General features: G+C 48.4%; 2 protein-coding genes across 4 annotated transcripts; one reads left to right on the plus strand and one right to left on the minus strand.

The window, feature by feature from the left end:
* Positions 1–10,257: 10,257 nt before the first annotated feature.
* On the minus strand, positions 10,258–21,854 carry CLN3 (CLN3 lysosomal/endosomal transmembrane protein, battenin). Of its 3 annotated transcripts, XM_079945770.1 has the most exons (16): positions 21,616–21,854; positions 21,311–21,427; positions 21,112–21,190; positions 18,613–18,709; positions 17,445–17,516; positions 16,957–17,036; positions 16,734–16,819; positions 16,036–16,108; positions 15,807–15,950; positions 14,872–14,984; positions 13,956–14,002; positions 13,806–13,874; positions 13,656–13,711; positions 13,424–13,517; positions 10,746–10,886; positions 10,258–10,639 (listed from the first exon to the last, which is right to left on the minus strand). In XM_079945770.1, exons 2-16 carry the CDS (start codon positions 21,348–21,350, stop codon positions 10,520–10,522), a joined length of 1,311 nt encoding a protein of 436 aa, XP_079801896.1. In that variant the 5' UTR covers positions 21,351–21,427; positions 21,616–21,854; the 3' UTR covers positions 10,258–10,519. The 3 variants fall into 3 exon arrangements, with proteins under 3 accessions (XP_079801896.1, XP_079801897.1, XP_079801898.1); XM_079945771.1 differs by lacking the exon at positions 21,616–21,854 and having other exon boundaries at positions 21,311–21,524; XM_079945772.1 differs by lacking the exons at positions 21,112–21,190; positions 21,616–21,854 and having other exon boundaries at positions 21,311–21,524.
* A 1,712-nt stretch (positions 21,855–23,566) lies between these two features.
* Positions 23,567–27,135, plus strand: APOBR (apolipoprotein B receptor; the record flags this gene model as incomplete). Its single annotated transcript, XM_079946041.1, has 4 exons — positions 23,567–23,638; positions 23,979–26,621; positions 26,713–26,975; positions 27,066–27,135. The coding sequence occupies exons 1-4, from the start codon at positions 23,582–23,584 to the stop codon at positions 27,133–27,135; spliced, it is 3,033 nt and encodes a 1,010-aa protein (XP_079802167.1). The 5' UTR covers positions 23,567–23,581.
* Between the last annotated feature and the right edge of the window lie 66 nt (positions 27,136–27,201).

The raw sequence follows: 27,201 nt of genomic DNA on the forward strand, positions 1-27,201 counted from the left end.
ACCGCGCTTTGCCCTCGGGTGTTATTGCTCACAGCCAGCCAACCAACCACACACCTCACCTGTGCAATCAGAATTTCAGGGCCAGGAGTTTACTTTCTTAAAGCGCCCACGCGATGCTGATGAGCTGCAAGGTTTTGGAGCCAGGCTTAGAGCAAACTTCGGATCGGACTTTGTATTCGAATCCCAGCTCCATCACTTACTAGTGTGTGAACCTAGTCAGATTTCCTAACCTCTCTGTGATTCAGTCTCCCCAGGTTAGGACCATAATAGGATCTACTTCATAGGGTGTTATGAGAATTAAGTGGCTTAGTATATGTGAAGCATTTAGGACAATGCCTTGCACAACATAAGCATATAATAAATATTAGCTAGTATTCATTCACTATTCCACAAATGCTTATGTGACTGTTTTACATTTTTTAAGGTGGTTTCATTCATTCAGCACTTGCTGCATGTCTGGTACTGTTTAGCACTGGGGGTACAATGCTCCCCTGAAAGAAAACTGGGACTTAGCAGATCATGGGAAAGAAGGAGGCCACTTTAGGTAGAGGAAACAGTCTGAACAAAATCCTAGAGACAGGAAAGTTCAGGGCAAGTTCAACAGCTGTTATATTGGGGTTAGAATGTGGCAGGGCCTTTCCACACATCCTGGCCTGTCACCCCTCTTTCTCCACTTTCCCCCCTTTTCCTCTCTGTTTCTCTTTCTCTCTCCTTTTCTCTCTTCCTCCCTCTCTCCCCACAGATCCACCTGATGCTGAAGTCAACCTCTTCACTTCCCAAAACAGAAAGGGAATGCACTGAAATGGCCAAGGAAGCTTGAGTAAAGGGTAAGGGAGGTTGAGTGATTTGAAGATCATTGTCACTGAAGATGAAGAAATGCAAATTCAGACTAAAGTAAAGCTACTGATTTTAGAGTGGTTTCTAGTTACTCCCAAGACCCTGATCATTTGCAAAGGAAAAATCATATCCAAACTGTTTATTTTTTACTAATCCTTTACTAAGTCATTATGAAATTTTTCGATTTAACAGGGAGGGGGCTTTTTTAGTAAAATTTTTATTGAACTGTAACATAGATTCAGGTAAGTGACAGATCATAAGTGCACAGCTTGATGAGTTTCCACGAAGTGAGCACATCTGTATGCCCATATCAAGAAACACAACATGACCAGAACCCCACCCAAACTCCCCTCTTGTATCCCCCTCCTGTCACTACCCAACAGGCTTCTTAAATTTTTTTGTCGTGAAATATTTCAAACATAGAGACAAGAATAAACACTATTTTAATGAACACCTATGTACCGACAATCCGCGAAGCATTGTCAAAACTTCATGTGATACCGCATACCACTTTCTGCTGTGGTTCTTTTTTTTTTTTTTTTTTTTTCGGTACACGGGCCTCTCACTGTTGTGGCCTCTCCTGTTGCGGAGCACAGGCTCCAGACACGCAGGCTCAGCGGCCGTGGCTCACGGGCCCAGCCGCTCTGCGGCATGTGGGATCTTCCCGGACCGGGGCACGAACCTGCGTCCCCTGCATCGGCAGGCGGACTCTCAACCACTGCGCCACCAGGGAGGCCCTCAATTTTTGTTTTAAAGAAAAAACTTAAATACATTTGGGACATCCTAGTTAAATGAACAAGGTTCACTGGACATCCACAAATAGCTTTAAAGCACCTACCATGTTCCAGGCCCTTTCATGTGATCATCTCTCTTTATTTGAAAATAATACTTGTACATGATTAAAAATACAAATGATACAAAAAAATATACAGGGGAAAAAAAATCTCCTTTCCACCCCAATCTCCAGTTCCTTAGCTTCTCTCCCTAGGGGCAAATATAATGATCAGTTTATGGCATAATTTTCCAGATGTCTCTCTCTGTATTTAGATATGGATACATAAAAGGATATAGATATATGGGTGTATGTATACGTGTAAGAATTGTATAAAGATCTATCTATCTCTTGGATGTCTACGTGTGATATTGGATATCAATCTCTGTCTATATATCCTTATCTATATAATCCTTATACATGAACATACATACATATATTTATATCCTTTTATATACCTATATCTATGTATACAGAAAGACAGGTCGACAGATCTATTGATAACTATTTATCTGTCTATCTATAACCATCTTTCTGTCTACCTAGAGAGAGAGATGGGATGGCATGATTTCTTACACAAATCATGTCATATTTTATATGCTCTTCTACATCTTATTTCATTATTCATATATCTTGCAGCTCATTTTTTAATGCTTATGGATCTCTCATTCTTTTTTTTTAATAAATTTATTTTTTTGTTTTTATTTTTGGCTGCATTGGGTCTTTGTTGTGCTGCGCAGGCTTCTCATTGGGTGCCTTCTCTTGTTGCTTAGCACGGGCTCTAGGCGCGTGGGCTTCAGTAGTTGTGGCACTCAGGCTCAGTAGTTGTGGCTCATGGGCTCTAGAGCACAGGCTCAGTAGTTGTGGCTCACAGTCTTAGTTGTTCCGCGGCATGTGGAATCTTCCTGGACCAGGGCTCAAACCCGTGTCCCCTGCATTGGCAGGCGGATTCTTAACCACTGCGCCACCAGGGAAGCCCTCTCATTCTTTTTTTAAATTTTATTTTTAATTGAAGTACAATTGATTTACAATGTTTCAGGTATACAGCAAAGTGATTTAGTTATACATGTATATCTAAATAGGTATTCTTTTTCAGATTCCTTTCCACTATAGGTTATTACAAGGCATTGAATATAGTCCCCTGTGCTATACACTAGGTCCTTGTTGATTATCTATTTTATACACAGTAGTGTGTATCTATTAATTCCAAATTCCAAATTTATCCCTCTTTCCTGCTCATTCTTTTTAATGGCAGACTATCATATCATTATATATCATGAAATATAAAATGTGTTCCTGTTGATGAATACCTCTTTTAAATCTTCACAACAACCCTGTAAGGTGGGTATTATTGTCCCAACCCTTTTTTTTTTTTTTTTTTTTGCCATATGTCATGGCTTGTGGGATCTTAGTTCCCTGACTAGGGATGGAACCCAGGCCCCCTGCAGTGGAAGCATGGAGCCTTAACCACTGGACTGCCAGGGAATTCCTTGGCCCTCCTAAAAGGCCAAGTGACTTGCCCAGGATCACACTGCTAGCCTGTATTTTAACCCAAATATTATTTCACAGCCATCTGAATTATTGGGAGATTTGCTGCTTTAGAGCTAGACGCTAACAATGTTTGAGTTGCCACAACTTGGTCTTATGAAGGAGATGGATGGGAGTGAGGACAGCAAAGTAAAAAAAACCCCGAGGATGTCTTCCTTTGTGAGTATAACTAGGTTCTGTAACTAGAGCCAAGCAGAACGTGGGTGTTTTTAACGGATGAATTTTGTTAATGCCTAGATTTTAATGAGGTCCTTAATGGTTCCAGAGCAAGAAGCACACCCTGGATGAAATTTTGATCAGTCTGGCATCTCCGGTTCATTGTGGGTGTCCCATGGCCCTAAGCAAATTGCTCCTCTCCAGTGCCTGTAATAATGTAACCAGCAAGCAGAAAGGTGATAATCATTACTGGCAATTGAATAGCAATTTCAAATGCATAAAGGCATGTCAAACTCATAACAAACTTGTAGGTAGGCAGGAAAAGCAGCTATTACTAACCTCATTTTACAAATGAGAAAACTAAAACTCTGAAAGAGCAGGAAATGGTTAAGCTAGTGACAGAGTGAGGTCCTCTGATTTAGAAGCCACAGAAGACTCTTCTGAATGTATAATTTTATTTTCTAATACTGACCACAGTGGAATAAATCATAATTTGGAAGGTGAGTGGACTGAGAGGAGGCAGAGAACAGAGCACGGGGAAGGGAAGGAGGTGGTGTTGACTCCTCGTTGGGACTAAATCCTGGGTACCATGCTCTCTTACTCAACTCCAGCCACTGAGGCCTCAGCTCGGGCAGACCCAATGCCCCACTTTTAAAACAAATATCTTGAAACATTTTATGAAATTGATAGATAATATAAACTTCTGACACACACTATTTTATTTTACTTTGTGTGTGTTTTATTTTCCCAAATAGCCACCAAGCTCCTTGAAGACAAGGATAGTATCTTGTATGTCTTAGTAGCCCCTTCAGTGCATTTCCCATAGTATATGTTCAAAAATGTGTTCTTTTCATTATTATTATTGAAAGACAATAATAATAATAAATATTGAAGACATATACAGCTGAGTGCACCAACTGTTTTGACTTCTACCGTAATCTTATTAGTTTTGCCTTTTCTTGAGTTTCATGTAAAAAGTAGAATTATAAGGTATGTCCTCTTTAGTGTTTGGCTACTTTCAGAAGCCTATAAGATTCATCCATGTTGTTACATGAACTGAAAGTTCCTTCTTTTTTGATTGCTGAATAGTCTTCAATTGCATGACTATGTCACAATGTATGAATTCTCCTGTTGGTCTGGGCTCTTTCCAGTCTTGGGCTATTGTGAATAAAGCTTTTATCAACATCTTGATACAAGTCTTTTTGTGGACATAAATACTTATCCTCTTGGGTGGGATAGCTGAGTCATTGAGTAAGTGTATATTGAGCTTCAGTAAATACTGCTGTGCTCTAAGTATATTTATAAAGGAAAAAAATTTTATTGAAAATATGCATTTAAATATGTAAATGTTGAGACATGATTTCCGTAGAAGATATAAAGAAATAGAGATTTGCACCTATTTGCAATGACATAGTTTGGATTTATGAAATGACGATTATCATATGAACAAACGTTGAATTTTTTTCTTCATATTTGATATTTTGAAATAAGTATGTGTATATATACTTAGCATTTTTATGTGTACTTAGAATCACAGTGAATGAGACACTGGGTGTTGCCTTTAGTGAGGGGATTTTCCAAATACAGCAAAAAGCTCTTGGTAAATGTTCAAACAAAATGAAGTACAGTCTTCCTTCAATGAACATAATAGTTGAAATCCTGGAAAATTTACATATATTAAAACCAAGCAAGATATACTTTGGGTTCACATGTAAAATGGAATTAGATGTCTGGGTTGCGGGGAGACAGTGAAAAGCCACTCAGGCGTAGGAAAATTACTCTTCACACAGGACCGTGTTGTGCATGGCAGGATGGCTAGGCCCTCACCCTCTGAAGGGTTCTGCTCCATTTACAGTGAGATTCAAAATCCCACAAACTTCCAGAATGACGATAGAGGGCAATACCACCCCACTGAGTACCACTGTTCAAGACCTGTTCTGTAAAAACAACCATCTGTGGCTTATTATATTTAACCTAATTAATTGATATTAAATGAAATTAAAAGTTCAGTTTCTCAGGCATACTAACCACATTTCAACTGCTTAAAAACCACACGCAGCAAAAAGTACCCACAGAGAAAAGCCCAGATCCAGATCGTTTCACTAGTTAATTCCTCAAATATTTAAAGAATTAACACCAGTTCTTCACAAACTCATCCCCAAAAATAGTAGAGGGAACACTTCCCAACTCATTCTCTGAGGCCTGCATTGCCTGGGTATCAAAACCAGACAAAAATGACACAAGAAAAGAAAATTTCAGACCAATTTCTCTTATGAATAGAGGCATAAAAATCCTCAGCAAAATACTAGAAAATCTAATACATAGACCATGACCAAGTGGTATTTATCAGAAATGCAAAGTCAGCTTTACATATGAAAATGAATATTAATTCGCTAATACACCATATCAATAGAATAAAGGACAAAAAACACACGATCATTTCAATAGATGAAAAAAAAAGCAGTTGACAATATTGAAAACCCCTTCATGATCAAAACACCTAACAAACTAGGAATAGAAGGGAACTTCCTCCATGTGATAAAGGGCATCCACAAAAAATCCACAGCTAATATCATACTTAATGATGAAAGACTAAAAGCTTTTTCCCTAATATCAGGAACAAGACAAGAATGTCTACTTCTATTTGAATATTGAAGAATGTTGCCACTTCTATTTAATGTTGTAATGGAGGCTCTAGTCAAGGCAATTAGGCCAGAAAGTGAAATAAAAAGCATCCAGATTAGAAAGGTTTGCAGAGGACATAATCTTGTATATAGAAAATCCTAAGGAATCTACAAAAACCTATTTGAACTAATAACAAGTTCAGCAGAGTTGGAGCATAAAAGATCAATAGACAGGGCTTACCTGGTGGCGCAGTGGTTGAGAGTCTGCCTGCCGATGCAGGGGACACGGGTTCGTGCCCTGGTCTGGGAGGATCCCGCATGCCGTGGAGCAGCTGGGCCCGTGGGCCATGGCCGCTGGGCCTGCGCGTCCGAAGCCTGTGCTCCGCAACGAAAGAGACCACAGCGGTGAGAGGCCCGCGTACAGCAAAAAAAAAAAAAAAAGATCAATAGACAAAAATCAATTGTATTTAAAAAAAAATCAATTGTATTTCTAGACACTTGTAATGAAGAATCCAAAAAGGAAATTAGGAAAGTAATTCCATGTACAAAAGCAACAAAAAGAATAAAATACTTAGGTATAAATTTAACAAAAGAGGTGCAAATATATACGATGAAAACTACAAAGCATTGTTGAAAGAAAATAAAGATCTAAATAAGCAGAAAGACATCCTATGTTCGTGGATCATAAATTAGTGCATTCACTGCTGTGGCCTATGTTCAAGCCCTGGATGGGGAACTAAGATCCCACAAGCTGAGTGGTGTAGCCAAAAAAAAAAAAGTTTTGTTCTTTTTTTATTCCACATGTAAGTGAAATCATACAGTATTTGTCCTTATCTATCTGACTTATTTCACTTACTATAATGCCTTTAAGCTTCATCCATGTAGTTGCAAATGGTAGAATTTCCTCATTTTTAACGGCTGAATAATATTCCATTATATATATATATATATTCCACAACTTCTTCATCATTCATCCATCAATGGACACTTAGGTTGTTTCCATGTCTTGGCTATTGTAAATAATGTCGCTGCGTACATAGGGGTGCAGATATCTTTTCAAATTAGTGTTTTTGTTTCCTTTGGATATATTTGCAGAAGTGGAATGTCTGCATCATATGGTAGTTCTTTTAATTTTTTGAGGATCTTCTATACTGTTTTCCATAGTGGCTGTGCAAATTTACAATCCCACCAACAGTGCCCAAGTGTTCCCTTTTCTGTACAACCATGCCAGCATTTGTTACCTCTGGTCTTTTTGATGATGGCTAATCTAAGAGGTGTGAGGTGACATCTCATTGTGGTTTTGATTTGCATTTCCCTAATGACTAGTTGGCCGTGCCACTCAGCTTGCGGGATATCAGTTCCCCGACCAGGGATTGAACCCAGGCATGGCAGTGAAAGCCCCGAATCCTAACCACTAGGCCACCAAGGAACTCCCATGAATAGTGCTGTTGAACATCTTTTCAAGTACCTGTTGGCCTGTTGGCCTTTCGTATTTCTTTGGAGAAACATCTATGCAGTTCCTTTGCCCATTTTTAAATTGGATTATTTCCTTTTTTTGCTATTGGATTGTATGATTTCTTTATATATTTTGGATATGAACCCAGCAATCTGTACTTTTTTATTTATTTATTTATTTTATTAGTTTATTTTTGGCTGCACTGGGTCTTCATTGCTGCACGTGGGCTTTCTCTAGTTGCAGTGAGTAGGGGCTACTCTTCATTGTGGTGCACGGCCTTCTCACTGCGGTTGCTTCTCTTCTTGCAGAGCACGAGCTCTAGGTGCGCGGGCTCAGTATTTGTGGCGTCCAGCCTCAGCAGTTGTGGCGCATGGGTTTAGTTGCTCCGCAGCATGTGGGATCTTCCTGGACCAGGGATCGAACCCATGTCCCCTGCATTGGCAGGCGGATTCTCAACCACTGCACCACCAGGGAAGTCCAGCAATCTGTGCTTTAACAAGCCCTCTGGTGCACACTAAAGTTTGAGAACCACTGGCATAAGGCAATGTAAAATGTAAAGGCAGGATTCAAACCATAGCATGATCTAAGCTAACATATACTGAGTGCTATGGTTTCCCAGGAGCTCATGTAATTTCCACAACCACCTTATGCTGTGTTGATACTATTGTTATTCCCAAGTGACACGTCAAGAAATTAAGGTGCAGAGAGATGGAGAGACTTGCCTAAGATCATAGAGCTACTGAATAGCAGAGTTGGGACCCCAAAACCAGGTTTCTCCACTGCCAAAGCCCCTGCTATCAAGCACTGTGTCAGCACTTCCCCTGAGTGTGGGCCACAAGCATTACTGGTAGAGATGAGGTGGCCTCAGGCGGTAGTACCTGAATGTTCATTTTACCCTCCAACAGCTATGTATTTTTTTTAAATATTTATTTATTTGGCTGCGCCAGGTCTTAGTTGTGGCCTGCAGGATCTAGTTCCCTGATCAGGAATCTAGCCCGGACCCCCTGCGTTGGGAGCTCAGAGTGTTAACCACTGGACCACCAGGGAAGTCCTATGTATTTATTTTAATGTGTCATAGAAAAAATATATATAACTAGCATTCCAAACTCATGATTTCAATTGTAACATCGTTTCCCTTTAAAATGAGTGAATTTTATTAAAAATTAGTTGCGTTAATGAAAAGTATTTATTTGGCCATGCTGTGAGGCTTGTGAGAACTTAGTTCCCTGACCAGGGATTAAACCCAGGCCCTCAGCAGTGAGAGTGCTAAGTCCTAACCACTGGACCACCAGGAAATTCCCTTTAATGAAAAAAAAATTTTTTTTTTAGCTGCACCACATGGGATCTTAATTCCCCGACGGAACCTGTGCCCCCTGCCGTGGAAGCACAGAGTCCTAACCACTGGACCGCCAAGGGAATTCCCAAAAAATCTTAATAAATGTACTGTTATGCACAGATATCGCAAATATGGTAGAGACGGTTAACAGTGAAGTATGGGAAATACTGCTAAGCCAACCTCAGTTACTTTAAAAATATATAACGATTTGTGTATTTTACTGTATATAAATAGTACCTTATTTTTTTAATTAATTAATTTATTTATTTTTGGCTGTGTTGGGTCTTCGTTGCTGCATGCGGGCTTTCTCTAGTTGTGGAGAGCAGGGGCTACTCTTCGCTGCAGTGCGTGGGCTTCTCATTGCGGTGGCTTCTCTTGTTGCAGAGCACAGGCTCTAGGCACGTGGGCTTCAGTAGTTGTGGCACGTGGGCTCAGTAGTTGTGGCTCACAGGCACTAGAGCGCAGGCTCGGTAGTTGTGGCGCACGGGTGTAGTTGCTCTGCGGCACGTGGGATCTTTCTGGATCAGGGCTCGAACCCGTGTCCCCTGCATTGGCAGGTGGACTCTTAACCACTGTGCCACCAGGGAAGTCCCTCTACAAGTCCTTTTTTAAGGTACTGTTGGGACTTCCCACATGCCATGGAGCAGCTGAGCCTGTGCGCCACAACTACTGAAGCCCGCACGCCCTAGAGCCCACGAGCCGCAACTACTGCTGAGCCCGTGTGCTGCAACTACTGAAGCCCGAGCGCCTACAGCCCATGCTCCGCAACAAGAGAAGCCACAATGAGAAGCCCTCGCACCACAACGAAGAGTAGCCCCCGCTCGCCACAATTAGAGAAAGCCTGCGCGTGCAGCAACGAAGACCCAACGCAGCCAAAAATAAATAAATTTTTTAAAAAAGGGACTTGTAAAATAGACTGGATTCTAGGTAAAAATGTGCATGCTGAAGCATTTAGAGGGAGGTGTATTGCAGTCAACCTCCTACTTTGAAATGCATCACAAAAATAAGTTGAACTGGGCTTCCCTGGTGGCGCAGTGGTTGGGAGTCTGCCTGCCGATGCACGGGACACGGGTTCGTGCCCCCGCCTGGGAGGATCCCACGTGCCGTGGAGCGGCTGGGCCCGTGAGCCATGGCGGCTGAGCCTGCACGTCCAGAGCCTGTGCTCCGCAGCGGAAGAGGCCACAGCAGTGAGAGGCCCGCGTACCGCAAAAAAAAAAAAAAAAAAAAGTTGAACAAAACATTCATTGTAGAACCCAGGTGGTACCTACATCAATAATCATTGTGTAAGTTCTTTCAACTTCTCTGTAAGTTTGGAAACTTACGTGTTGGGGAAAAAATGCATACAGATTGTCCCACACAGTGAATGAATGAGTAAAGGAATAAAGGAATTAACAAATAAGCAAAGCCTCAAAGACTAGACAATTTGCTGAAAGACTTTCTTTACACGCTCCTGTATATATTCCAAAGTGAGCTTCCTGCTTTTATAATAGAAGAAAATGTTTTTTCAGAGAGAAAAATGGCACAAGAGTCAATTGATAAAATAGGCATTTATTCTGAAGGCATAATGCAAAGAAATTCCCCGAAAGCAGCTTGGGAGTGGAAGAAAGCCGCTGCCCCTCCAGCAAAGGGGAACAGGACCTCAGCACTTTTCTACATCCCAGCCGTGTAGGGATGGCTGGGGGCAGAGCTCACGGGTGGGCTCTGGGCCGTGGGCCTGGGGTCGGTCCGACCTGCCCGCCTGTCAGTGTGGGCCCAGGTCACTGTGTCCTATGCTCCAAGGAGTCAGAGTGTCAGGAGAGCTGGCAGAGGAAGTCGTGCAGAGGCAGGGCCAGGAGCCCTGACAGCGAGATCCCCAAGGTGTCCGAGATACAGGTGGTTGCCATGGCAAACTCCCGGTGCTCACTGCTGGTCTGGGGAGGGTGGGGAGCAGGGGTGAGGCTTCAGTCCTAGCTACCTCTGCCTGGCACTTTCCCAGAGAGGCCACCCACCCACAGCCCTCGACCGACTGGTGCTGACCTCCAGGGCAATGTTGTGAAAGGTGTTCACATAGGCCGCGCCCCCCAGGAGTCCCTCATACAGAATGATCAGGAAGACGAGGTAGATGCTTGGCAGGAAGCTCAGCCACACGTCCGCCAGCAGGAAGGCCAGGTTGAGGCACTGTGGGTGCAGGTGGAGGGGAGGGCTGAGCCTGGGACCAGAGGTGGGCAGGAAGGGAGGTGACATCCCGTCCAGCGGGCCCCGGTTCTGAGAGATGCTGATGAGGATGAGGGCTGACAGGCCTGGATCAAATCCCAACACCCAGCTGGCCTACCAGATCCTGGGATCTGGGGTAGGCCTTCTCCCTACTGCATCCCAGCATCCTAGACCTTGGGGGTCTCCTCCCCTCCTCCCTTTGCCCGTGTCACTCCTTCTGCCCGTGATGCTATCCCACCTTCCCCCACTTGGGCGCCCCTCGTCACCACCGTTCACAGCTCAGCTTGGATCAGGGTCACTCTCACTCCTATGATCTCATTCCTCCTCCCAGAGTCTTCCTGAATGGAGAAGTTCCCCTCTATTTTATCAAACTGAGGCTATGGTGAGACCAGAGGTTCTCAACTAGGCGTGACTTTGCTGCCTAGGGGACATTTGGCAACATCTGGAGATGTTCCTGGTTGTTACAACCGGGAAGGGAGGGTGTTACGGGCATGCAGTGGGCAGAGGCCAGGGACGCTGCTCAACATCCCACAGCTCACAGGACAGCGTCACAGCAAAGAAGGATCCAGCCCGGAATGCAATAACACCAAGGTTGAGAAACCGTGGCTTAGATGTCCCCACGCCTTCTAAGAAGGCTCACTGACCCCACCCAAGGGTGTAGGTCCCTTTCTCTGTGCCCCAGTCCTTCAGGGGATCCCACTGTCCCGGTCCTCAGTGCACAGGGTTGCGTCCCCAGCGTGTAGGCCACCCCAGTGGTTCACATGCTTAATGTACACACAGATCACTTGCGGATCTTGTTACCTACACAGGCCTTGCCCTCAGAGGTTCTAATTCAGGAAGAGTGAGGTGGGCTCAGAGATCTGCATTTAAAAGAACACACCCTGGTAATACTAATATGACCCTAGAAACACTGCAGATGCTTTCATCTGGAGCATTAGGCCAGACACTTTCTGTAATGGAATTAAATGATTATAAGCTGCTAATTCTATGAAGCAACCTTGGTTAAAATTATAGCTAAAATCATAAGCTACACATTTCAGTGGCATCTAATGTAGAACCCTGAGTTAAGAATTGTTGATACAGGGACTTCCCTGGCGGTCTAGTGGTTAAGACTCCGTGCTTCCACTGCAGGGGGCATGGGTTCGATCCCTGGTCGGGGGACTAAGAACACAAATGCCGTGTGGTGCGGTCAAAAAAAAAAAAAGAATTGTTGATACAATCTGGGACTTGGTGGGTACAAAGCTCTGGGGTGGCAGTCCTGCTCAGGCAAATAAGGAAGGAAGTTAGAGGATATCTGCCTGCTGTTGACATAACATTAAAGTGTCATCTACCATAATTCTCTATATTGTTATCACAGAATTGAATTATTGAAAAGGGCAAAAAACTTTCCTATAAGGGTTGAAGCTTTATTTTAAAGGCGATTTTTTCCTTTTTTTTTTTTTTTTTTTTTTTGCGGTACGTGGGCCTCTCACTGCTGTGGCCTCTCCCGTTGCGGAGCACAGGCTCCGGACAGGCAGGCTCAGCGGCCATGGCTCACGGGTCCAGCCGCTCCGCGGCATGTGGGATCTTCCCGGACCGGGGCACGAACCCGTGTCCCCTGCATCGGCAGGCGGGCTCTCAACCGCTGCGCCACCAGGGAAGCCCTAAAGGCAATTTTTTATATGCCCGTCTGGTCCCAAGATTATGGCCCAGAGGGATATTAGAGTCACTGAGAATAATTTGGAGGTTGCCAATGACTTGTTTTAAAGTGTTTTCAAGTCTGACCACCGAGAACTCTGACATTTAGAAACAAGTAAGAAGACGTGAATGTTTAAAATCATGTTCTCTTTCCAAAAAAAAAGAGTTGAAGTTTTTTTAATAGTTACCTTCAGTGGCCGTAGACATGTGACAATGAAACATGAATGCTGGTTAAGTAAAACTCCTTTTGTTAGACTGTTGTAGGTATTTTCGTTCATTTAAAGCTTAATCACTTACATGACCTTCGCCATGAATTTGCTCACCAGCCTTGAGATAAATAACCTGTTGACTCCAATGTCACTGATTCTATTGTAATTAACCACCCAGAATAAAAGAACTGAACATTTTCTTATCGTTGGAAACATTATTTGAAAGTCTGCCTCTCTGCATGAGGCTTGGGCAAATAATCATTAAATAAGTGCTTCTAGCTGATTAAGACACAATACAGATTCTTGTTCTTTCATTCTTCGCATTTCTATTTCTTACAACCATGCCTGATTTATACATGAGGAAACTGAGGCTCAGATGAGTTCCGGGACCTGCCCTAAATCACACAGCTACCGAGTACAGAAGCTGGGATCTGCATCCAGGTTTGCCCGGCTCCTGAGGCCACTCATTTTACACAGATCCCTGCTGGCCTCTGTTCCCCGTGCTTAGAACATGACGGTATGCAATCAATAACCCCTGCTGAGGGAGGGAAGCATCGGGGCCTAGGGAAGCTGGGAGCCAAGGCAGGTGAAGAGCGAGGGCCAGGGGCTCAGTACCTGTAGCAAGGCCAGGGCCCATGTGTGGCGGATGTGACAGCAGCGGAGAGAAGAGCGGGAGGCAAAGACGCCGGCCTGGTACAGCATCTGGTACCTTCAAGGGGGCGGCGAGTAAGAGGAAGCCCCTCTGGTGCCTACTCGGCAGGGCAGCCCCTCCCAACCCCAGTCCTTACCATCAAAGGCCCGCCCCCCAGCCCACTGCCATGCTGCCACCCACCCTCAGTCTTCTCACCAGCGGTATTGCTGAGCGTGACTCAGGAACGTGTTCCGGAAGAAGAGGAGTTCAAACTGCAGCAAGGACCAGATGGGGGAGATGGACGGGGATGTGTGGGTCCCCACCCTCATCACTATTTCCACACCCCTCCCGGCAGCCCTCACTCACAAGTCCCTGGTTGATGAAATACTCAGCAAAGTAAACCAGCACCAAGGGGACGATGTAGCGCAGCAGGCCCTGGAAGGGTCAGGAGACATAAGCGGGAGGCTGGGAGATGAACACTGGCCGCAGGGGACACGCCAGAGCCACCGTCCGTACCTTAAACACGGTCCACCTTTCCTGAAGGGACAGGTGTGAGCTGGAGCCTGCAGGGGGGCAGGGAGAGAAGGGCAGGTGAGGTCGGCACACTGACTCAGAAAAGGGGTGCTGGTGTGCAAGAATCAGCCAGCCAACACAGGAGTGTGAAAGCACATACGCCACTGGACTGTACAATTAAAAATGGTTAAATTGGTAAACTTCATGGTATGGATACTTTACCATGATTAAAAAAAAAGTAACTAGATGAGACTTCTTCATGGTTCTTGTACAGCCTGATGGCGGTACACCCCTACCCAGCCACAGTGGGCCCTTCTTTCTGGTTTTGAACACCCAAGCTCATTCCCACCACAGGGCCTTAGCACTTGCTCTTCCCTCTACCTGAAACCTGTTCACCTGGATGTGCACAGGGCTGACTCCTTGTCATTCATATTTCAGCCCAATGAGATGTCCTCAAAAAGGCCTTCACTGACCACCTTCTCTAAATAGAACCCCTTTCCTCCCCCATCTGTCATTTCTTGCTTTTTTTTTTTTTTTTTTGGCCACACTGCACGGCATGTGGGATCTTAGTTCCCCAACCAGGGATCAAACCCGTGCCCCCTGCAGTGGAAGCTCAGAGTCCTAACCACTGGACCACCAGGCAAGTCCCCCCATCTGTCATTTCTAAGCACATCACTCTGTTATGTTCTTCTAGTACTTATCAACGTGTGAAAACAACGTGCTTCAGATTCTGTTATTTGTTTATGAATGGTATAACACATAGTCAGTACTCAGTGAGTATTTCCTGAGTAGATGAATGTGGTCGGCTCTCACCATAACCAGCACGCCTATCCACTCCCTCTTCTGACTGCCCACAGTAGAGAGGAAAAGGCAGAAACTCAGAGAAAGTGACCGCTCTGACGGTCACTGTGTCTCCTACCTGGCTTCCACTCTGGGGCCTCGCTGTTTATCAGGGGCTGCCGGGCTGCCGTGTCTGCCTCCCCTTCCCCTCCAGGGTCCTGGGGCCCAGGAGACGTGAGCAACAAGAAATAGCTGGAAGTGGGAAGAATGAAAAGAAGATTGAAGAGCCTCTGTCAGGCTGGAAAGGCCACTTCTTCCCAGGGCAGCCCCCCTCATTCCTCCTCTCCGCCAAGGCCCTCCATCCTTGGCCAGAGAACTCCAACTGCGCAAAAATGCTTCCTTCTCTGGAACTGAAATGTATCTCCTTGTTGTTTCTAATCCATGGGCCCTCGTTTTGATTCCTGGCTCACGCCAAGCGTGTCAGCCCTGTTTTCTTGTTGTTGTTTTTCTAATAATCGCTCTAGCTACCATTTATCACGTGTTCATTTTGTGCTAGGCCAGAAGTTTCCAAAGTTTGGTCACTTATGTTTTGCCTTCATGACATTTGCCATATCCACATTCCCTCTGTGTATAATATTTTTTATTTAATATTTCCCTTTCAATTGATTCACTTTTTCTACACGGCCTTATCCTAAGCGATAATCTGTGAAATCACAGGTTTGGTCGACCAATTGAAACTTTTCCTAATTCACATGAAAATACACACAAAATGAACAGAGTCTGTCCTTGCCCCCTCATTGTAGGAACCACACTGTAATGAATGCTTCACGCATGTCACCGCACGGGGAAGCAAGGAAAGCCACCATCATTTGAAATATGGGAAAACTGAGGGTCAGAGACGTAAAGTAACTCGTCCCATACAACACAGTTAACAAGTGACAGCCCAGAACTCAGACTCGGGCCTATTGGAGTCCAGAACCCACATCCCCCCACATGGCTGTAGGGATCTGAAGATTGGGATCGTGCAAGTTCTCTCTCCTCGAATCCCTCTTCCTCCCAGCCCAGGCCGCTTACCTGGCCAGCAGCAGTGCGGGTATACCCAGCATGGACAGCAGGGTGTGCTGGGGAGAGAGGCCAGCCTGGGTGAGGCCCAGGTAGGACAGTGCCCCCAGCAGCCCTGCTCCGCCAGTGCCTGAGGACCACCAGGAGATCACAGCCCTGAGAAGGAGAACACAGTAGCCGTAAGAAGGACCAAAGCCAGCAGTGGGAACCCCTCCCCTCACTCCCTGCTCTGCCTGCTTACCTGGGGTAGAAGGCGGTGAGTGAGAGGAAGGTGACCTCCCCCAGACCTGAAGAGATGCTAGCCAAGACCACACCTGGAGAAGGACAAGCACGGCCATACCTACCTAGCCTTTCCCCAATAGCCTCAATTCCCTAAGGGGTGTGGCCACAGCCTCCTCTGCATCTGCACAGAGGGGCTAAACACAGATCCCTTGGATAGGCTGGGCTCCAGATCTGAAGTAGAACCAACCCCTTCCTCTGCATGTCCTCTCATAGGGAATGGTACCTCCATCCGCCCAATTATCAAATCAGGAGTAAGAATTCATTCTTTTCTTTGGCCGCACCGCAAGGCTTGCGGGATCTTAGTTCCTCGATCAGAGGTTGACCCCAGGCCACGGCAGTGAAAGCAGCGAGTTCTAACCACTGGACCGCCAGGGAATTCCCAAGAACTCATCTTTGATGCCTCCTCCACCTCCATCACAGACGCTTGGGACTGCTCATCTTGATCTCCATCTGATCTGTCCATTTCCTCCCATCTTCCCCACCGCCTACCCCTCCAAATCGACCTCACCTCCCGTTCCCTATTGTGACAGTCTTAGCATGCTTCTCGGGGGTTACAAAAATAATCCCTCTCCTCTGGGAAGCTGAGGAGATTACCCCCACCAATGCTCTGTTGTAGTTCCTTTGAACCCCCCACCTGACACAAAACCTCACACTCACCACACAGGCTGATTCCCACCGAATGAGAAAAGGCAACCAGGATGAAGCTTCCAGCAGCACAAACCCCACTGGTGAGCACCCGGGGGCTGAAGGGAGATATGGGCCGGGGGGGACGGTCAGCTGCCATTCTCAGCTCCCCAGCCCTCTCGCCACCTCCTCTGCCCTCCCAGCCTCCCCACTGTCAGATCCCACCTGCCTTTCCTCCCGCCACCTCCACCCAGACCTGTAGGGCAGCAGATGAAGGCCAAGAGGAGCCAGCAATTTGATGACGAGGGTGGGAAGGATGTCTGCCAGGAGCACCGCCTGGGACAGGAGAACAGAGTGAGACCCCAGACTTTCCCAGGGACAACCCTCCCAACCAAGTGGCCAAGGAAAGATAGAAACCAGCCCATTAGACTGCTACAAACACAGGCTCTGAAGTCACACAGATCTGAGTTCCAGTCCCAGGTCTGCCTCTCCTTAGCTGTGGGTCAAGGTATTCACATTCTCTGAGCTTCAGTCTCCTTATTCGGAAAACGGGGATGATTACAGAGCCTAACTCAGTACTGTTGTATGGATTCAATAAGCTAATATACACTGCACACAGAAAGGGCTCAGTAAATGGCCGTCTTAATTAGTGGAGTCATGATAGTACCAGCTGGGTGCTGAGGGGGTGTGGGTGGGGTCTACAGACCCAGAGTAAGGGTAAAGGAGGACCAGATGGGTACTCACAGCTGTGGAGACAGAATTGCAGTCAAATCGAGATGAGCTATTATGGGAGGTGGGTGTTGGGTCTGGGTCCACCTGATGGGAGACAAGAAAGTCTTTCACCCAGGGAGGCAGGAGGGCAGACAAACAGGGCCGGGCTCCATTCCCAGCTCTGCTCTAACTTGAAGGATGGCCTTGGGTTAGCACTGGCTTCTTAAGACCTCAGTTCCTCTATGTGCACAAGGGGGAAGGGGAGGTTTCCATAGAAGTCTCAAACTAATGGTCCACACACCAAAGATGGCCTTGTAAGTGACTTTATTTGGGTAACACACTCGGGAACTTCCATTTAAAAAATTTGGGTTTCCAGAAAAATCTATTCTTGGACCAAATTCCCTGTTGGACCTGCAAGGTGGTAGCTGTTCCCCTTGGGCCTGCATCCTCCAGCTCATCATAGACAAGAGGTTCTCAATCAGAGATGATTATACCCTTCAGGGAACATTTGGCAATGTCTGGAGACATTCTTGGTTGTCACAACTGGAGGCTGAGGGATATGCTATTGTCATCCAGTGGGCAGAGGCCAGAGATGCTGCTAAACATCCTACAATGCACAGGAAAGTCACACAACAAAGAATTATCCAGCCCAAAACATCAACAGTGCTGGAGTTAAAAAACCATGCCTCAGGGCTTCCCTGGTGGCGCAGTGGTTAAGAGTCCGCCTGCCAGTGCAGGGGACACGGGTTCGAGCCCTGGTCCGGGAGGATCCCACATGCCGCGGAGCAGCTGAGCCCGTGCGCCACAACTACTGAGTCTGTGCCCTGGAGCCTTCAAGCCACAGCTGCTGAAGCCCGCGCACCTAGAGCCTGTGCTCCGCAACAACAGAAGCCGCTGCAATGAGAAGCCCGTGCACAGCAACGAGGACCCAACGCAGCCATTAATTAATTAAAAAAAACAAAAAAACATGCCTTAGACTATAGTCCCACCCGGCCAACGTTTGAGCTTGCAATTGCTTTACAAGAACAAATTGATTCTTAAAGACGCTTCCTGTTCTCAGGTCTGGGAACTTTAGCCATCTCGCCCCACCCCTTAGCCACCTCATTCCATGAACTTTTCAAGTGGGTTTCTGCCCAAGGGTGAGTCCCTCATCTTCCCATAGGGACTAAACATCGTGGTGGTGGTAGAGAGGGTCACTTACATGGCTCTGGTTCCCAGGTGCTCTCTGGTGACTGAGGATGTCGTGGGCAGCACTGAGCATCACCACGTAAGAGAAGTTGTTGCAGAGGCCCAGGAGCCTGGAGTGAGCAGGACAGATCCCCCCACCCCCCAGTTTTATTGAGATATAATTGACATAGAAGAACAGACATATAATTATATACAATCTATCCACAGTCCTAGCACCAAACCTCCCCCTTTCCTGTGCCTTCTTTTTTCTCTGTCGCCAGACCCCATCCCCATTTAGTGAGAAGGTTAGAAATACAGGCTTTGGGACAACAAACTTAGGTTCATATCTAATCTCTGAGACCTCTCCCAGGAAGAGAAGGAAGTTATCCTTGATGACTCTCTCCTCCAAGCTCCCACCATGATTCAGTTCCCGGGGCATTTCTCATCCACTGATCCACTGTCTCTGACTGTGGTATGGTAGAAAGATGCTGGGGGCTTGAAATCCAAAGGACTATGTTCAGGTCCCAAGTCCGCCACTTCCTACTTGAGTGGCCTCAGTCTACTCATGTGTACAATGAGGATTCAAACGTCTCTCCTGACTATCTCACAGAGTGCTGTAGAGATCAAAACAAGATAATACCCTACATGATCTATGAAGGATCTGGTTCACTTATTCTCATCTCCCAGAGCTGCCATCAGTGATGGGAAGGGAACAGGACCCAGCCCCAGGATATCATGTGTCCTTTTCACAAGCCTCTGAAGTGGTACTGCTGCTCTTCCCATATTACTGCTGAGAAACTGAGGCTCAGAGAGAGAGCCTCACTTCCAACCCAATCTGTTACCCAAGTCCTTGATGTTTAGGTTAGTGCTAGAAGTATTTCCCAAAGCTCAGTATTCGAATTATTTTAGGAGGTAGATGGATGACTTTTAAAAGGTAGTGATGCATTTATTTAAATGTGCATTAGGAAAATACTGGCTTTCCATCCAGAGTAGTGATTTACAGTTTTCTTTTAAAAAGTACATGTATTTACAAATTTAAAGGCTGAGTTGGCTCTCCAAAATATACAAGCAGCTCATACAGCTCAATATCAAAAAAACAAACAACCCAGTCAAAAAATGGGCAGAAGACCTAAATAGACATTTCTCCAAAGAAGACATACAGATGGCCCAAACACATGAAACAATGCTCAACATCACTAATTATTAGAGAAATGCAAATCAAAACTACAGTGAGGTATAACCTCACACCGGTCAGAATGGCCATCATCAAAAAATCTACAAACAGTAAATGCTGGAGAGGGTGTGGAGAAAAGGGAACCCTCATACCCTGTTGGTGGGAGTGTAAATTGATACAGCCACTATGTAAAACAGTATGGAGGTTCCTTAAAAAACTAAAAATGGAACTACCGTATGACCCAGCAATCCCTCTACTGGGCATATACCCAGAAAAGACCATCATTCAAAAAAAACACATGCACCCCAATGTTCATAGCAGCACTATTTACAATAGCCAGGACATGGAAGCTACCTAAATGTCCATCAATGGAGGAATGGATAAAGAAAATGTGGTACATAATTACAATGGAATATTACTCAGCCATAAAAAGGAACGAAATTGGGTCATCTGTAGAGATGTGGATAGACCTAGAAAGTGTCATACAGGGTGAAGTTAAGTCAGAAAGAGAAAAGCAAGTATCATATAATAACGCATGTATATGGGATCTAGAAAAATGGTATAGGTGATCTTATTTGCAAAGCAGAAATGGAGACATAGACGTAGAGAACAGATGTATGGATACCAAGGGGGAAAGGGGTGGGGAGGCAGGAACTGGGAGACTGGGATTGACACATATACATTATTGATACTATGTACAAATAGACAACAGATGGGAACATACTGTATAGCACAGGGAACTCTACCTAATGCACTGTGGTAACCTAAATAGAAGGGAAGTCCGAAAGGGAGGGGATATCTGTATGTGTATGTCTGATTCATTTTGTTGTGCAGTGGAGGCTAACACCACATAGTAAAGCAACTATACTCCAATAAAAATTAATAAAATAAAATAAAATCCTCACAACATGGCAAGGCGCCTGCTATTATCCCATTTTACAGCTGAGGAAACGGAAATTCAGAGAAACTAAAATCAAGAAGATAACCGATGACATTGAGATTTGTCTAGAAATTAAATGATTTGTTACTGATATTCATCTCAGAAACGGTCACACAGAAAATTTCAGAGACACGAATTCTGAATTTGAATAGATATTATTTTCATGAAAAAATAAAATAAAGGCTGAGTTGGTTGGAGTAAAAACATGAAGAAAAGATCCCTGCAGGTCATATGAGAAGCTGGCCCAAAGGGGAAGGTGATAAGGGAATGAGCGAAATTTGGGAAATTTACACACGGCCTCAGGGCAAACCAAGCGGTTCAGTAAATATTTTGTGGATTCAGCTCCTTTTTGGAAGCTCAACTCTCTTTTCTCACCCCTCTTGTTGCTTCCCTCTTCCCACCCTATTCAGGCCACTCACCAGAAGCCCACCGCGTTCTTCCAATGGGTCCCCTGACGGTCCTGCGGCGGGGGCCTAAGTGCCGGATTGGCCTCCTCTCCTGGAAGGGGGAAAAGAAGAGGGCCTGACCCCCACCCCCCCCTCAGGTGCACGATGGGCCAACGGGCGTTCTCCCGGGACCGAGGAAGTCAATCCCGTGAGGGTGGGCAGAAATACTCACCCTCCGAATCCGAAAGGCGCCGCCCCGCACAGCCTCCCATGGCATCAAGTTCAGGTCCCCCGAGGGGTCCAGAGTCAGCGAGAGTTCAGAGTTGGCTCCGATGAGGCGGATGAGGGTCTACGACAGGTGAGAGGGATCAACGTCCCATTGCCGGTCCCAGCTCCGGCTTCTCCGCTGCACTGGCGCCTCTAAGAGCCACGGCCCTAACCCCAGCCTCCATCTTGCGCCCTCGTACGCCCCACCACGCCCCACCCGTCGGACTCTGCCCCCGCCCCCTCTAAAGCAGGGGGCCCTGCAGCCTGTACCTTTAAGAGCACCTAAACATTCCGCACTCAGGAATGACGGATCACGTGACAGCACCTGTCGGTCCCTCATCACGTGCTTGAAGGTCCTCACCACTTCCGGGTCTTTTCTCGATCTTCTCTTTAGACCTACCCAGTTTCGGGGCGGGGGACTGAGAGAGGCTGGAAGAACCCTGGAACCACCGGTTTAAAACTGGGATAGGTAGGATCAGCAAGAAGAACCATGACGTTAGTTGGGGACGCCCAAGGCCGTGATCTACCGTACCAGCACTAATCATGGCTGCAAATGGCTTCAGCTCCTCTGCAACTGCCAGAAATAAATATGGCCACCTGCCTAGCCGGTACTGTTTCTGGCTGACAACAAAGGCAGCCAGCTTCAGGTCATTCTTATTTCTGTCTGTTGTTGCCTTTAGATTGCTTTAGAAACTGCACATAAAGATAACACCCACCTAAAAAGATTTCATGAATTGTCTGTTGGCAGTATCCAAGGTGGTTAACAGAGCCCCTTTCTCAAATTATCTTAGAACCAAAGTAGTAGTTCAACCCTGGTTTTACAGATGAGAAAACAAAAAAGGAAATTTACTGATGAACATACAACGTTAGACCTAAAGGTGACCTTAGAGACTCGGCAATAAGAAATAGAGCACCAGGGCTTCCCTGGTGGCACAGTGGTTGGGAGTCCGCCTGCCAATGCAGGGGACGCGGGTTTGTGCGGTCCGGGAGGATCCCGCATGCCGCGGAGCGGCTGGGACCGTGGGCCATGGCCGCTGGGCCTACGCGTCCGGAGCCTGTGCTCCGCAACGGGAGAGGCCGCAGCACTGAGAGGCCTGCGTAACGCAAAAAACAAACAAACAAACAAAGAAATAGAGCACCAGAGGCAGGGGTGCTGGCTGCTGCAGGATTCCTGCCTGCATTAAGGGTGCTTAGACCAGATCATTCTAAGGCCCAAGATTCTGATTCTGTGATCTCATCTAGTTCCTCTAATTGGAAATTTGGAAAGTGAGGCTCAGGGAGGGGACCCAAGGAAAAGGTGTCGATTAAGGTCACTTCACAAAGTCCCAGATAAGGAGCGATTATTCTCTTACCTTCCTCTAGGTGGTAAAGCAACATCCTGAATTTTCTTCATCACGTCTTTCCCCTGCTAATCTCTCTTGTGGGCTTCCAACAGTCAGTGCCCACCTCTCCCAGCTCTTTCTCACCACCAGGCCCTCAGACTGCTGTTTGAAATGTACCCCCTTTGGTCTGCTTCCCAGATCACTCAACCAATGAAAAATGGGATCCTACTACCCATGCCGGGCTCTAGAAATTCAGCAACGTGTCATACATGGCCTCCACCTTCAAGGAACTCAAAGGAGGCTGGGAGGTAGACGTGAATAACCACAGTACAAAGTTTAGCCAAGTTTCGTTTCACAAGAATGACTACAGGTGAGGGAATGGGCATTGGAGCCACCAATCCAGCCCCTTCTTCCTCTTGGGGAAGCATTAATGACCCTGAAATGAGAAGCCAGAGCTCTTACCAGCCCCCTCCTCATTCCTACTCCTTGTCCCCAGGCAAAACAGGAACCACAAACCCCAGCTTCCTCTCACAGAGAGGCTGTGGCTTTGGGGGGAGACGGAAACGGCTGAGGTGTAAATACAAGACCTGAGTCACTTGAGCTGCAGTTGCCACATGCCCCTCCCCCCTCCCCAATTCTGAGGTCTCCTGCTCCCGCTCTTTCCTTTCGGTCCTCCTCCCTTGCCCTTTAGCTTTGAATGTACACCACCTGAGTCCCCTGTGTGATATACACCCACCTCCCAGCCTGGGCTGGAAGCAGCTGTGGGCATTGCAGAAGGTGGGCAGGGCTCGGGGTGGGGATGCGTCAGGGAGAGACAGGGGAAGAGGAAGTGTCTTGGGTCCTGGGGAAGACTGGCTTGGTGGGTGGGGACAATCATTGTCAGCTTTCTGGACACACAGACAGAGACAGACAGGATGGATTTCCTCCGGCTACATCTCCCTGGGCTGCATCAGGCCTTGAGGGGGGCACTGGTGAGAGGGGCAAAGAGAGGCCAGAGATTTTCACCCTGCTCCCTGGGGCCTCACCTTCCCTTCTCCCTTTGAGCTTCTCCTCAGACTCAAGATTCCTTCCCCACAATCAGGCAGCCTGCTAGCCCGATCTTCTCTGGATTTCAATCCCCTCATCTCCACAAACACATCCACACACCTCTAATCTAGGCCGTTTCCTGCTCCTTCTGCAGATTCTGTCCCCCTCCTCCTCCTAGATCCTAGAACCCCTCTTCCTTCTCCCGAGTCCCTCTGGCCCAGGGCCCCGAGGGAGAGGGCTGGGCTTCCTCTTAATACCTTTGTCCCTATCCCTCTTTTCTTCTAGGAGTCTTTCAGCACCTTTGTCTCCTACCTTATGGGAGATGATGTCCCCAGTGCAGAGAGGAGGGAGGCGTGTGCAGCTGAGGAACTGGGGGAGGTGGTTGCAAGAAGCCTCGGGGGGAAGGTAGAGGAGGAAGCCCAGGAGGCCGTGGAGGGCCTTGGAGGCAGCCAAAGCAAGGGGGATGGAGGGCTGAGAGGGCCTGGAGAGGCTGGAAGGTGCCAGGAGGAAAGCTCAGCTACAGAACAGACCTGGGGTGGCAGACAAGGCAGCTCCCATGGGTCTCAAGCAGATAGGCAGGACACTGGGGCCTGGGAGGCAGCCACGGCCACGAGATGCCAGCATTCAAGTATCCCCCTGGAGCCCAGAAGGAAATCTGAGGCAGGGTCTGAGGCTGGTCGAGACAGGAGTAGCCAAGCCCAGGAGAGTCAGCAGCCCGATGAGCAGGAAGTGAAGAGAGAGGAGACACTGAGAACCTGGGAACGGGAGGAGGAGGAGGAAGAGGTCAGGGCAACAGAGCCAGGGGTGGCTGGAGGGGCGGAGTCAGAGGGGACCTGGCACAAGGAGCTTGAGCGGACGGCGAGTGTTGATGGGCAAAAGGTAGCAGAGGACAGAAAGGAATCAGAGCAGGGGGTTGATGAGACAGCTGCAGAGGAGATCCAGGGGCCTGGGGCCAAAGGGGCTGGGAGGGAAGAAGAGGTGGTAGTGGTAAGGAGTGGCCGAAGCACAAGGGCACAGGGGACACAGGAGCCAGGGGCAGAATCTGAGGACAGGGAAACCTCAGGCAGGGAGCAGGCTGACCTCCCAGGGGTTGGGGAGACTGAACATGGGGCAGTCCCAGGAGAAAGGATCCCAGAGGGTACTGGGAGAGTCTGGGCCCTAGAGGAGACCTCCAAGGGAGGCCAGGAGGAGGAGGAGGTAGATGAGAATAGAGAGGTTGAAGTGAGCCTCTTCCCCAAACAGACCCAGGCCCTGGGAACCGAGAGAGTGGAAGAAGCGGCCGAGGACCAGGCAGCAGGGAGGGAAGCTGAGGAAGGTCAGGAGTCAGAGGCGGAGGGAGGGGAGGGCTTTGAGGGCCAGGCAGATCAGGCTGAGGGAGAGGCTGTGGAGAGGCAAGACTCAGAGATCAGGGCTGCTCAAACCAGTCTCAAGGAGGTGGTGCAGGCAGAGGAGGCCGAGCAACAGCAGAGGAGTTGCTGGGCTGCAGAGGCTGAGCTGCTCCAGGACAAAGCAGCAAATGAGGCTGAAGGTGATGTTGACTTGGAGGCAACGCCAGAGGCCAGGCCCAAGAAGGAGTTCAGCAGGGAGAGGGGTGAGGAAGAGGCTCAGGCCAGGGGAGAAGCACTGGAGGTGGGGTGGGGGGGCCTCGAGCACAGGGTCACTGAAGGCCAAGAACCTGAGCTGGTGGGAGGCCCCCAGACCCCCATAGAGCAACTTGAGGAAGGGCAGGCATGTAAGGAAGAGCTCTGCAGCATTCCAGCCCGGAGCAGGGAGGAGACAGAGAGGAGCCTGGAGGAATATCCCAGGAACGTGGGGTATGTAGAACCTAACAGCTCTGTGGCGGAAGCCTGGGAAGACAGAAGAAGGGATGTGGAGAGAGGGAACACCCAGGAGGAAAAAGCAGATGCTGAAGAGGGGAAGGAGGAGGCTACAGGAGGCCAGGCACCAGTGGCGGAGGCTGAAGGAGGCCGAGAGTCTGCACGACCAGAGGTCCCAGAGGCAGGTGGGGAATGGATGAAAGCAAAGGAAGCCTGGCGTGGAGCAGAGGAGGGGGAGACCCCTGGAGCAGAGAACCAGGAGCTGGGTGGAAGGCAGGGAGCAGAAGCAGGGACCGTCCAGTCATTGGGAGAGTCAGACGCCACAGAGACCAAGGAGGAGGAGGTGGAGGCCACCGTGCCCTGGGGGGCAGACAGAACATCCAGGAGAGGCTGGAGGCTGGAGGCGGAGGCTCTGAGTCTCCAGGACAGCAACGAACTGGAGACAAATTCTTTGGCTACCGAGACGGTGGAGGATAAGGCAGCTCTGGATGGAAGGGCTCCTGGGACTGGGGACAGGCCCGGCAGAGAGGCTGAGGAAGCATTCGGGAGAGACTGGGATTCAGAAGGGAGAGAGGAAGCCGGCGGAGGTGAGGACCTGGTAGTGGCTGCAGAGGGGGAGAAAACAGGTGGGCAGGAGTTTGGCCTGGAGGGCTCAGCAGAGGAGGAGGCGCCTGGCAGAGGTGGCCAAGCAGAGGCTTCTGAGGCCCCTCGGGAGGGTGAGCCCGGGGGACAGCAGGCTGAGGTGGAGGAATCCGCAGTAGCAGAAGGAAGCTGGGGGATGGATGGCGTTACCTCGGGCTCCCAGGTGGTGAGGGTAGAGGGCCTCCCAGGAGGGCACACACTGTGGGAAGAAGAGGCTGGAGGATGGCAAGGGACAGAGCAGGGGCAAAGCGGTGAGGGGCAGCACGGGGACACGCACCCCGAGGGAGAGGCACAAAGGCCCCTTGCGGTGGAGGATATCGAGGTGACTGGAGACCAAAAGGCAGAGGCTGAGGAGATTGACCCAGAAGGCCTGGAGGGCATCCAGGGCCAAGAGGACCCGTCAACCAACCAGGACCCTGCAGAGGCTAAGCCTGGACCATGCGGAGAGGCTCACAGCAGCTGGAGTGAGGTGAGGGCTCCAGGTAGGGTCCTGGGCTGGACAGAGCAGAATCTCGAAGCTGAAGCCGGCCCCGTGGTACCCCGTGCCCTCTTCCCCGTAGGCCCTGCTCCCCGGGGCTCGCCTGGACGTCTCTGTCCCGAGGAGCCGAGCCCTCCTCTCCCGCAGCTCCTCACAGCGCCGCTCCCGGCCCTCTTTCCGACGGAACCCCGCCCCTGAGCAACCGCAGGAGCCTCCCAGCCCCCCACCGGAGGAAGAGCTGGTAGCCCCCGAACAGAGACTTCTCGAGCCAGAGCACGCCCCGGAGCCAAGCTCCTCCAGCCCTGAAGGGACTCCATTGCCAGCCAGAAGGCCCCTGGGACAGAGGTAAGCCCAGGGGGAGGTGACCGGCCTGGGATGGGGAGGAGGCTGACGGCATCTGGACACCAGCTCCCACGGCCTGTCTTCCGTCTGCAGGTTTGGCCTGGCACACCCTGGCATGATGCAGGAGCTGCGAGCCAGGCTGGGCCAGCCAAAGCCCCAGTGACTGGGACGTGAGGCTCAGAAGGCTGGGTTGAACCCTGCTCAGCCTGACTCCCTCTGCCGCTTTGGA

Source organism: Stenella coeruleoalba, assembly GCF_951394435.1.
Source record: "Stenella coeruleoalba genome assembly, chromosome: 15".
Lineage (NCBI taxonomy): Eukaryota > Metazoa > Chordata > Mammalia > Artiodactyla > Delphinidae > Stenella > Stenella coeruleoalba.

Excerpts from the sequence above, each read along its gene's own strand:
- CLN3 (XM_079945770.1), bottom strand. The coding sequence starts at position 21,350 with ATGGGAGGCTGTGCGGGGCGGCGCCTTTCGGATTCGGAGG. Across the intron at positions 18,710-21,111 it reads AAGAACGCGGTGGGCTTCTG|GCTCCTGGGCCTCTGCAACA; the intron begins GTGAGTGGCCTG and ends TGCTCACTCCAG. Across the intron at positions 16,109-16,733 it reads GGTGGGAATCAGCCTGTGTG|GTGTGGTCTTGGCTAGCATC; the intron begins GTGAGTGTGAGG and ends GTCCTTCTCCAG.